The 12,527-nt window shown below is 39.9% G+C and overlaps 1 protein-coding gene across 1 annotated transcript; it reads left to right on the plus strand.

Moving 5' to 3' along the window:
• The first annotated feature begins 3,413 nt into the window (after positions 1-3,413).
• Positions 3,414-9,241, plus strand: LOC111610422 (zinc finger protein 260-like). Its single transcript, XM_023344621.1, has 2 exons — positions 3,414-3,616; positions 6,865-9,241. Exons 1-2 carry the CDS (start codon positions 3,553-3,555, stop codon positions 9,021-9,023), a joined length of 2,223 nt encoding a protein of 740 aa, XP_023200389.1. The 5' UTR covers positions 3,414-3,552; the 3' UTR covers positions 9,024-9,241.
• The last annotated feature ends 3,286 nt before the right edge of the window (positions 9,242-12,527 follow it).

The following is a 12,527-nucleotide window of genomic DNA, read 5'->3' on the forward strand; positions in this document are numbered from 1 at the left end:
AAGAGTGAAGCAGATCAGGCAGCAGAGCAGGGAGGAGCTCAGGTAGGAGTTATAAGAAAAAAGCAATGTCAAATTTATTTATATAGCACTTTAAAAACAGGCATAAAACTGCACCAAAGTGCTGCACAAGAATGACAATAACACAAATGAATAAAAACAGAGTATCAAAACACTAGTTCAATTAAATGCCAAGGAATAAAAATGAGTTTTAAGAAGCGATTTAAAATGATCCAGGCTGTGGGCAGATCTAATTTGGAAAAGAAGCGATAGCAATTTAGACTAAATTTAACGAATATAGGAAAGGCATGCAAGTTCAAAACCAGGTTTACAGAGATGACAATAAGCTGCATTTCCCTCCCAATTCTTTTTTCTTTTGCATAATGACCAGTTGTGTGCACCACCTACTGACTGTAGGATTGACTGGTTCACTGATTTGTGAAGTAGAGTAATCGTAACAGCTCTCTGTCTTCATGTTGGCCGCATTTTCTGTACTATTTATTTTTCTCATTTTCAGCACTGACCTTACTTGAAGGGAAAACTTAAGGCTTACAAAAACTTTGTATTTTCTGTCCTGGAGGGTATTCTAAGAAGCTGGTTCAGTTGTAAAGCAGGTTAAGTTAACCTTGTGCTATAGGTAAAGCACCTAATTTTCTTAACTAAATGAGACATGATTTTGGAGAGGTACTTATACTTTTACTTGACTCTGAGATTTCAGTACTTTATACAACACTGATTCAGGGGCCTCCAGACATTCAGGGGCCTCCAGAAACTCAGGGGCCTCCAGACATTCAGGGGCCTCCAGACACTCAGGGGCCTCCAGAAATTCAGGGTCCTCCAGACACTCAGGGGCCTCCAGACACTCAGGGGCCTCCAGAAACTCAGGGGCCTCCAGACATTCAGCGGCCTCCAGACACTCAGGGGCCTCCAGACATTCAGGGGCCTCCAGACACTCAGGGGCCTCCAGAAATTCAGGGGCCTCCAGACAGTCAGGGGTCTCCAGACACTCAGCGGCCCCTAGAAATGGTTTAATTGTAACAGACCGCAGATCTAAACCTGTAGCATCATTTATAGAGAATGACAATGTTATTATATTTTATTTAAAGCTTTCAGCTGAGAAAAATAAATTGCACATTTAGGATTTAATTAGGAAATTTACTTTTTAAAAGTTTAAAGAATCATCTTGATAGTTTGATTGTTGTGTTACCATGGCTACAATATGGTGTAATCTTTGTGTTTGAATTGGGTTTGTTCACAAATACATCACAGCAAATAACCAATAATCAGTGATTGATTTTAAACTCTGCCAATAAACCTGGTCTCCCTCTCACAGATTCACCTTATCTATATTTAAACATGTTAGTGATGCTGAGGCTCTTAGTAGGACGGGTTCCGGAGGGAGGAGGGTTCTGTCTAAGGCCCCATATTACCTTGGGCCGGCCCTGGAGGAACAGCTGCTGCGATGCGCATCTCTTGAATCTACCTGGAATCTACCAGGAATCTACCTGGAATCTACCTGGAATCCCCCAGGTGGCCCCCATGTCAGTCCCCCGATGCTTTGGAGACATTTTGGTTCATTTCATTGTGGCATGTTTGGCTTTTTGCTGCGGTTCTAATTATTGCTACAATATTTTCTCTGATGTTTATTTTATGAACTCTAAATGGGCCTAATCTTCCTTTAACACTTGAGGTTCTGCAATAAGTTCTATTTACAGCCACGAACCTCCAGCCCAGATCCCGTCAGCAGCGACTTTAACCCACTTGGTAGAAACGTTAAGGAGAAGCAGAGCGAACAGTCAGCGGGTGGTACCGGGTGGTACCAGGTGGTACCGGGGCTGTGAGCTGCGTCGTGTATTGCGGTAACACTCGCAGTACCATGTCTTATACCAGGATGTCTGATATAAAGACAGACATTCTTTCTATCTGTCGGTGGACCGACTCAAGCTGCCTGTAGCGAACCGGGCCTTGAGCAGAATGATGAAGTTAAAGTCAGAAGTTTCTCTGCAGCATTTCTGAGTTTAGGGGCGAGGCGGGTTTTGTCCCGCTATTACAAGGACGATTATAAAAATATAAATAGAAACAGTTTTTCTAACGTCAACATCAGACCTACATTTTAATTCACAAACCAGTGTATGAAAAAATATTCTTGCCCATAATTTGATAGTTAGAGGACACAGATCTGCCTCCTCCTCACCATGGACCCGGAGTCTGAACAACATGGAGGCTCTGAGAGTCATTATTAGACTGAGGGCAGCCAGACTAGTTTATTTTTACTAAATTATTATACTTAGCTAAATATTATTGCTTAGGGGCGCAAACAGGCCTTCTGACATACAGATTAAAGAATAATAATAATAAAAAAAAACTCAAAAAGGGCACTACGGGCATCAAGGATAAAAGGGGCAGGGACTCAAGGCCCCCAAAGCCCCCCCTCTGCACGCGCCTGGGAGCCACTGACCTCCGTTGCGCTTTTTTTTATTCATGTCTTTTCCCTCTTTATAACTACAGAGAGTGACATTTGAAAACGGAAAAAATACAGCAGAGCGGAGGTTCACCTTCCAGCTCGACAACCACCCTAAACATGAAGTCAGGGCTACAATGCGATGGTTTAAAACAAAACATATTCATGTGTTAGAATGGCCCAGTCAAAGTTCACATGATCAGTATTACTTCACAATTGTATCCCACTTTATGTTGCTTATTCACATAAAATTCCAATGTAATATATTTACGTATGCATTTATTATGTGACAAAATATGGAAAAGTTCAAGGGGTTGTTAAAGCAACATCAATCTAGGAGGCAGACATCAGAGCAAAAGTACAAGTTTATTACAGCAATTGCAATTGGAGAAAATCCCATTAACACACAGTGAGCGTCAAGAGTGAACACACACGAGTGTCAAAGGAGTCTCTGAGTTCTCTGTCGCTCAGGGCTTCCTCTTATACAGAGTTGACCACACAGCCTATGGCTGAGTTCCTTGAACATACAAGAATAGAAAAAGACAAGAAGTTCAGGCAGTTTCTGACAAATAGGTCACAGATGGAACACCTGCAGCCTTGAGGCGTCGACACCTTAACCACAATAATTTGCCGTTTCTCTCAACTTAATTGTAATAATATTTTGGTCTTTCCTGCTGAGCTGTTTTCTCTTACATTTTACTGTCTTTTTACATTGAAATGGTTTATGTGTATTTAGATAGATCTAAGTTATACTAATGTCTTAGAAGCTAATTAAATGTAATGTTTCATTTAAAAGTTTTGAGTTTTTCTTTAGCATGTTTACCGCCTTATGTTTCATCCCAGTAGATGGTCCTTGGCCAAGACACGTCACCCGCTCCTATTATCCAGAAGGGGGCGGTAATGCAACAATGTGAATGCCGACAGTCATAAAATCCCAAAGAAGAAGAATAGGAGGAAGAACAACAAGATGGCGCAAATAAGAAGTTGCTGAGCTGTTGAGAGTTTTGTCTAAACGAGTTTCTCAATGATCAGTTAATCCTGCTGAAGAAACATCGACAGAGTTTAAAGAAATCATCGTCAAGTCGGAGGAAGAGATGGATGATCATCGCAGACTGCTGGATTTCTCCCGGAGGCCCCAGATAATCTTACACCGAATAGGTAGGAACCACCAGCGTTTGGATGCAGGTTAAGGTCTAAATGTATGAAGCTTTGTGTATGAGGATCATTTTAGCAACTGTTCCCCTCCTGTATGAATGTTTTGATATCAGATAAATGAACGGAAACATCACAACTACGCTGTGAGAATGGCTTATTGATGTAGAGAAAAAAATCACCTTTTTTACGGCTTTCCTCCTTTAATTTGTAATAAATAAATTGTAGTAGCGACTGTTTGTCAAAGCAAATATGTTAGAAAAGCCCAATCAACAAACCACTGCTGCATTGAGGTGATGCTTCGTACGTTTTAAAAAGAAGTTTAATGTGCAAAAAAACATGAAGATTGTTTTAATGTTGTTTTTTCCGTTAGCAAATAATAAAGATCAAATTTTCCATAGTTTCCTCTCCTGCTCTGGTGAAAACCCAGTGCATGCTGGTCCTGTACCAGTCTCTATACTTACACAAAATGGACCCTCTGTTAGGATTTTGTTTCATTTTGTGTTTTTTCTGTTTAACAATTATGTCCTAGTTCACTGTAGTTTAGCCCTTAATGGTTATTCTAGTTTCATTATTTAATATTACTTATTTTGACTGGATCTCTCGTTCTTGTTTTCCTTGTGACAGTCCACAACTAGTGTTTCCAGTTGTGTTTATTTCTTAGTTATTACTCTTCAAGTTATTCTTCAGTACTTCCTGTTCCCCTGTGTTCTTCTCCTCACTCATTTTCAGCAATTAGCCACATTTTAAGCAACAAGGCAATACAAAGTGCTTTACAGGAATTTAAAAGGAAATACAAACAAAATAACAAACCAAAAGACAGAGCAAACGAAGAAAAACCTAAAAATGTTGATCCAAAGTAAATAAACCAGATACTCCTGTTAAGGGTTGGCAGATTAGTATAAGTAAGTAAGTATGCGCTGGTCTAATTAATTTTCTGGTTTGCAAGAATAGGACTCTAAAAAGTAGTTGCTAAGGTAGTTTTTCTGGATTCCAAGTTTGTTCAAATTCCTCTTCTGGGTTAAAAGTGAGTACTCCACAGTTTCTGACAAAATAAAATAAAAAGAGAAAAGGACACATTAGGGCACATGGCAACATTCAGACAAAACAAAGACATGAGTGAAGGCGGTGACATCACAGGGCCATGAAACTACGTTGCTCAGCCTCCCGGCAGAAGTCAGATCAGATGTTATCAAAGAATGTCCTTGGGAGCGCTCAGCTCCACAGCTGCATGGATAACAGGAGGGGGTGAGGTGGGAAGGAGCGTTATGTTTACATATCTTCAAGGAGATTGGAAAAATGCAGCCCTTCCAAGGCAACACGGGAAAAGCCCATTCAGATATAGAATGTCTTAGGTCAGGCAACGTCTTCAAGATCGATTCCATTCCATTAGGGAGTTTGAGTCCTCAGCTGGGCTGCGAGTCTCAGCAAGACTCACATCCAACTTGTGTCTCTGTCCACACCAATAGTCTGAGTGTTCACTAGTTTGGTCAAGTCCGTCATTAATTTCTGGATAAGCCAGTTATTTGCAAGCTCCAAACAGCAGAAATCCTGTTATCATGAATAAATCCAGGGTGTATCCCTCTGGTTGTGTCCAGAGGGAGACAGAGAGCCAGATAAAGGACCAAAACTGAGGGAATAGAAGGAGGATGTTCAGACCATCTCTTCCATTGATCGAAATTGGCTAACAAGCCAGATACTCTGGACCCTCTGAAAATTACAGTGCAAAGAATTCTTCATCACATAAAGAACATTATGGACAACCATGAGTATCCTCTATATCAAGCTGTTATAAAACAACAGAGTGTCTCCTGCGCCCAGTTTTCTCTTGGAGAAAATTTGATCAACTAAGGCCTCCAAATGTGGGGCTTGCTACCGCCCTGTACCACCACAGTACGTCCCACATTCAGATTTTTAATATGGCCCAAAATGAAATGAGTTTGATGCCCTTGTGTTAGAATGTCTCAGTGAAAGTTCACAAGGTCAGCGTTACTTCACAGTTGTAAACAAGCACTCTGGTTCTCGGTGAAGCCTTACACTTTTTTTCTTTGCGCCCTCCCTACCCATCTTTGGCTTATACTCCTTCCCACCTTGCTCCTTTCCTGACGACATCCGTGCGACTGTTGAGCAGAGCACTTCCAAGGACTTGCTCTTAGATAACACCATCATATCAGAGACGTTTGCCTGGGAGAGCTGGAGAGCTAGGGTTCACAGACTAATTGCATTCACACTCCAAATCAACATATAAACACACTTCTTGATTGTCACTGCCTTTCATTCACTCCATGTCTGTGCCTTATCTTGCTATATGTGCCAGATCCTTCCCAATGTTGTCATTTCGTCCTACTTACTCTTATTCTTGTTAGTTAGAACAAACCAGAGAGCCAGAGAAACTCCTATTAGTTTATAAATTCTAGAGCACTTATTCTTATTATCCAGCAACCCACCAGAGGAACATTTTGTTTTATTCTTCACTCAACCCAGAACAGGAATCAAGCATTTTAGTTAGAACTATCAAGAGATCCAGAGAAACTTCTATTAGTTTATAAATTCCAGAGTATTTTTGTTTTTCTTTTGCTTTTGTTGTTGTTGTTTTGTCTGTATTTCCTCTAATTCATGCAAAGCACATTGAAATGCCTTGTTGCTGAAAATGTGCTATATAAATAAAATGACCTTACCTTACTTTTATGTTGGTCTTAAACATACATTTCCAGAGAAACATATTTATGTATGTGGTCAGAATGCGACAAAATATGGAAAAGTTCAAGGGGTATGAATACTTCTCAAGCCAGGGTAGACACAATGCAGTGCACGACTAGTGAAATAGTCAGCATGAAATAGTGATAGTAATAATAGTAGTTGTAAAATATAATAATAACTTGAAAAAAACTTTACAATAATAAAATGTTCTCTTAAATAATAACAATAATGCCTACAATACATAATTTCATAACAAATATAATAATGTAGTGCCCCACCAGGTCATATCTGCACATTTGCAGTTAATAGTCCCCTCACTGTTGCCAATTGAGTGACTTTCTTGCCGTATTTAGCAACATTTCAAATAAAAAATGTATCGGTCAAAATAGGAATCGGCAGGTCAGACTTTTTAAAATCTGTAATCAGCAATCAGTCAGAATAGTGCAATCGGGGAACAATAGTTTATCTGGTGATTTCACTACTAAATGAAATTCCTTTCTCATTTACTTTAATAAAGTAAACCATTCTTTGTTTTTCTGTGTTTTCTTGCCCAGATTGCCTGCAACATAACGTTTCTGAGGAGCAGATATGTAACCAGGAGAGGAGCATCACTCTGGACAAGGACGAGTTAGAACCTCTGCAGGTGAAACAAGAACAGGAATGGCCTGAAAATCTGCAGATAAAAGAAGAGCAGGAGGTTCTAGAGCATCAGCAGATAAAAGAAGAGCAGAAGGTTCTAGAGCATCAGCAGATAAAAGTGGATGAGAAAGAAGATTACAACAGTCAGGGTGATAAGCAGCTTGAGCTAAAACAAGAGACAGATACCAGCATGGTGGTTCCTATTTCCGAGACAACATACCACACTGAATCAGAAGCAAACAAGAAACAAGACATCTTCCAGGAAGCTGCTGATTCTGAGGACCAAAATCAGAAAAGAAGAAAGCCTTTCTTATGTGCCATATGTAAAAAACGTTTCACTTTCAAATCTGCTTTTGAGCCTCACATGAGAACTCACTCTGGTGAAAAGCCGTTTTCATGTGTGAACTGTGGAAAAAGTTTTAGTCAAAATCCGCATTTCACTCAGCACATGATGATTCACACTGCTGAAAAGCCGTTTTCATGTGTGAACTGTGGAAGAAGTTTTACTGTAAAACAGGATTTAACTCGGCACATGATGATTCACACAGGTGAAAAGCCGTTTTCATGTGTGAACTGTGGAAAAAGTTTTCGTCGAAAACCGCATTTAACTCAGCACATGATGATTCACACAGGTGAAAAGCCATTTTCATGTGTGAACTGTGGAAAAAGTTTTAGTCGAAAACGGGAGTTAACTCGGCACATGATGATTCACACTGGTGAAAAGCCGTTTTCATGTGTGAACTGTGGAAAAAGGTTTACTCTAAAACAGGATTTAACTCAGCACATGATGATTCACACTGGTGAAAAGCCATTTTCATGTGTGAACTGTGGAAAAAGTTTTAGTCGAAAACAGACTTTAACTCAGCACATGATGATTCACACTGGTGAAAAGCCGTTTTCATGTGTGAACTGTGGAAAACGTTTTAGTGGAAAACAGGAGTTAACTCGGCACATGATGACTCACACTGTTGAAAAGCCATTTTCATGTGTGAACTGTGGAAAAAGTTTTCGTCGAAAAGAGCATTTAACTGAGCACATGATGATTCACACTGGTGAAAAGCCGTTTTCATGTGTGAACTGTGGAAAAAGTTTTAGACAAAAACAGGCGTTAACTGAGCACATGATGATTCACACTGGTGAAAAGCCGTTTTCATGTGTGAACTGTGGAAAAAGTTTTAGTCGAAAATCGGAGTTAACTCGGCACATGATGATTCACACTGGTGAAATGCCATTTTCATGTGTGAACTGTGGAAAAAGTTTTAGACAAAAACAGGCGTTAACTCAGCACATGATGATTCACACTGGTGAAAAGCCGTTTTCATGTGTGAACTGTGGAAAAAGTTTTAGTCGAAAATCGGAGTTAACTCGGCACATGATGATTCACACTGGTGAAATGCCATTTTCATGTGTGAACTGTGGAAAAAGTTTTAGACAAAAACAGGCGTTAACTCAGCACATGATGATTCACACTGGTGAAAAGCCGTTTTCATGTGTGAACTGTGGAAAAAGTTTTAGTCGAAAATCGGAGTTAACTCGGCACATGATGATTCACACTGGTGAAAAGCTGTTTTCATGTGTGAACTGTGGAAAAAGTTTTCGTCGAAAACGGGAGGTAACTGAGCACATGATGATTCACACTGGTGAAAAACCGTTTTCATGTGTGAACTGTGGAAAAAGTTTTCGTCAAAAACGGGAGGTAACTGAGCACATGATGATTCACACTGGTGAAAAACCGTTTTCATGTGTGAACTGTGGAAAAAGTTTTCGTCAAAAACGGGAGGTAACTGAGCACATGATGATTCACACTGGTGAGAAGCCATTTTCATGTGTGAACTGTGGAAAAAGTTTTCGTCGAAAACGGGAGTTAACTCAGCACATGATGATTCACACTGGTGAAAAGCCATTTTCATGTGTGAACTGTGGAAAACGTTTTAGTGGAAAACGGGAGTTAACTCGGCACATGATGATTCACACTGGTGAAAAGCCGTTTTCATGTGTAACCTGTGGAAAATGTTTTCGTCACAAAGTTAATTTAACTCGGCACTTGAGGCGTCACATAGGTGAAAAGCTGTAGAAGTATTTTCCATACATGTCCTATGTTGAGGTTCACTATGGAATTGTTCTGGTTATAAACTAGAATAAATGACTGGAGGAGTTTCATGTCTATAAACCTTAAAATTTTTGTATTTGTTAAATGTTCACATTTGGATACTTGGAGATGTGCCACCATGACACATTTTCCTGTGGAGATGCTTTGTTTATTTTGGGGTTTTTTTGCATAGTCTGTATCAAAAAACAATAATGATAAACTGTATGTTATTGTATTAACATACTGTTTATGTCAAACTGTATGTTGTGTGTGCACAACGTGAAGAGCAGAGGGCTCAGCACACAGCCCTGAGGAGTGCCAGTACTGATGCTGATAGATGAAGAGGCTTGGGGGCCCACTGACTATTTCATGCATTAACAGAGTCTGACCGGACATGGACTCCCTTCCAGAACATTCTCACATGATTGGACTTGAGGGATTGATTTGTATTCTTCTACCCTGTACAGAGATAGAGTGGGTGGGTGGATATTATTTACTTTAATACATTTATAATCAAAAATACAATGTGTTGTAAATTTTCTTTAATGGTTGTGCATTCTCAAAATGATCTTTAAACAAAAAAACATCTTTGATAGGTTTGACTTTCAAGTAAAATGAGATTGTAACTGATACTGTTATTTGTTTCAAATTATATTAACCAGTCTAATTCTACCTATTGTCAAGAAAACCCGAGCTCATCCCACTTCCCCATGCTGGAGATTTAAGTTTAACAGTAATAATAAATAAAGTTATCTTTAAAATGAATCACTCAAGTGACATCTAGGCCCCAACAGTAGACTTGAATGTCAATAAAATAAATCTGGTTGTGTGTGTTGTTTTTGTCTCCTGCAAACTTTGCTTTAATTCTACTTTTTTTGTCTAATCATAAGAAATCATAGTCAGACAGAGAGTCATGAAACAGGAAGAGTAGGTTTCCTGGAAAAAGAGGAAGTAAGTTCAGCAAGTAAAATGAGATTTTAACTGATACTGTTATTTGTTTCAAATTATATTAACCAGTCTAATTCTTCCTATGTAAAAGCATTATGAATAATAATTAAAAAAACCTTTTTTACTTTATAGAAAATGTAATAAAGTATGGTTGATTATTATTGTCTCCTATTATTTGGTGTGTCTTTTGTCTTAGTTGTATTTTTCTCTTTTCTCCTTCAGCTGTCTTCTATTATTACTATGAAAAGATTTTATGTTTTTCAGAGACAAGTGTATGAGAAATCTTTAGATGTGAACATCATGTTATCCATACAATAATGCAATGACTTGAATGTCCGAGTTTCTCTAGAAATATCTTCAGTCCAGGTTAAATGAGTTTATCTACAAGCAGTTAACTGCTGCTGAAGAAACATTCACAGACTTTCAAAAAAATCCCCGTTAAGTCGGAGGAAGAGATGGATGATCAATGCAGACTGCTGTATTTCTCCCAGACTCCCCAGATAATCTTAACGTCGAATAGGTAGGAACCACCAGCGTTTGGATTCAGGTTAAGGTCTAAATGTCTGCACCTTTCTGTTTGAGCATCGTTTTAGTAACTGTTCTGTAAATATTTTGCTTATAGCAAATGAACGGAGACGTCACAATTGTGAAAACAGCATACTTGTGTAGAGGGAAAATGGAGCCAGCAGGGCCGTGCAGAGACCTTTGGAGGGGCAGGGGCTCAAATTTAAAAAAGGGGCACATTGAACAAAAACTCTGTACTACAACATAGCAACAACCCATATTAATCAAGAATCTAATTGGATCCTACTATATCATTGCCATCATGCGGGGAAATGCAAAGCAAATATAGTCTATATTTTCCCCAACAGGTATAAAGTTTCTGTTTCTGCTGCTGACAGTCCTGGAGGGCTGAGCTGATCTGAGACTGTAGCTGTTAAACAGACCAGAGGAGAGAAGGTCAAAGGTTATAAAGTTTTAAAATAAGCTAATTTGCTGCCATTTTACTAATGAAGCCCTAATAATATCTATTTAACCTCTAGAACAACCTGGCTGCAGACTGATTTATAGATCCAAAAAGCTCAAAGGGTTTAACTCTATATAATAGTTTGATGTTAGCAACTCTGAGACCTAGAATTATAGGACTGAGATTTCAAGGCAAAAAAAACTCAGTAGCTGCTAGTAGGGGCCATTCAGGGGCCTCCAGACACTCAGGGGCCTCCAGACACTTAGGGGCCTCCAGACACTCAGGGGCCTCCAGACACTTAGGGCCTCCAGACACTCAGGGGCCTCCAGAAACTTAGGGGCCTCCAGAAACTCAGGGGCCTCCAGACACTCAGGGGCCTCCAGAAACTCATGGGCCTCCAGACATTCAGCGGCCTCCAGACACTCAGGGGCCTCCAGACATTCAGGGGCCTCCAGACACTCAGGGGCCTCCAGAAATTCAGGGGCCTCCAGACACTCAGGGGCCTCCAAGAAATGGTTTAATTGTAACACAGACCACAGATCTAAACCTGTAGCATCATTTATAGAGAATGACAATGTTATTACATTTTATTTAATGCTTTCAGCTGAGAAAAATAAATTGTACATTTAGGATTTAGTTAGGAATTTTACTTTTTAAAAGTTTAAAGAATCATCTTGATAGTTTGATTGTTGTGTTACCATGGCTACAATATGGTGTAATCTTTGTGTTTGAATTGGGTTTGTTCACAAATACATCATAGCAAATAACCAATAATCAGTGATTGATTTTAAACTCTGCCAATAAACCTGGTCTCCCTCTCACAGATTCACCTTATCTATATTTAAACATGTTAGTGATGCTGAGGTTCTTAGTAGGACGGGTTCCGGAGGGAGGAGGGTTCTGTCTAAGGCCCCATATTACCTTGGGCTGGCCCTGGAGGAACAGCTGCTGCGATGCGCATCTCTTGAATCTACCTGGAATCTACCTGGAATCTACCTGGAATCCCCCAGGTGGCCCCCATGTCAGTCCCCCGATGCTTTGGAGACATTTTGATTCATTTCATTGTGGCATGTTTGGCTTTTTGCTGCGGTTCTAATTATTGCTACAATATTTTCTCTGATGTTTATTTTATGAACTCTAAATGGGCCGAATCTTCCTTTAACACTTGAGGTTCTGCAATAAGTTCTATTTACAGCCGCGAACCTCCAGCCAGATCCCGTCAGCAGCAGCTTTAACCCACCTAGTAGAAACGTTAAGGAGAAGCAGAGCGAACAGTCAGCGGGTGGTACCAGGTGGTACCAGGTGGTACCAGGTGGTACCGGGGCTGTGAGCTGCGTCGTGACTCGCAGTACCATGTCTTATACCAGGATGTCTGATATAAAGACAGACATTCTTTCTATCTGTCGGTGGACCGACTCAAGCTGCCTGTAGCGAACCGGGCCTTGAGCAGAATGATGAAGTTAAAGTCAGAAGTTTCTCTGCAGCATTTCTGAGTTTAGGGGCGAGGCGGGTTTTGTCCCGCTATTACAAGGACGATTATAAAAATATAAATAGAAACAGTTTTTCTAACGTCA

This window comes from Xiphophorus maculatus, chromosome 13 (assembly GCF_002775205.1).
Source record: "Xiphophorus maculatus strain JP 163 A chromosome 13, X_maculatus-5.0-male, whole genome shotgun sequence".
Taxonomy (NCBI): Eukaryota; Metazoa; Chordata; class Actinopteri; order Cyprinodontiformes; family Poeciliidae; genus Xiphophorus; species Xiphophorus maculatus.

Coding starts and splice junctions, on each gene's coding strand:
- LOC111610422 (XM_023344621.1), top strand. CDS start 3,553: ATGGATGATCATCGCAGACTGCTGGATTTCTCCCGGAGGCCCCAGATA. Junction 3,617..6,864: donor GATAATCTTACACCGAATAG/GTAGGAACCACC, acceptor TTTCTTGCCCAG/ATTGCCTGCAACATAACGTT.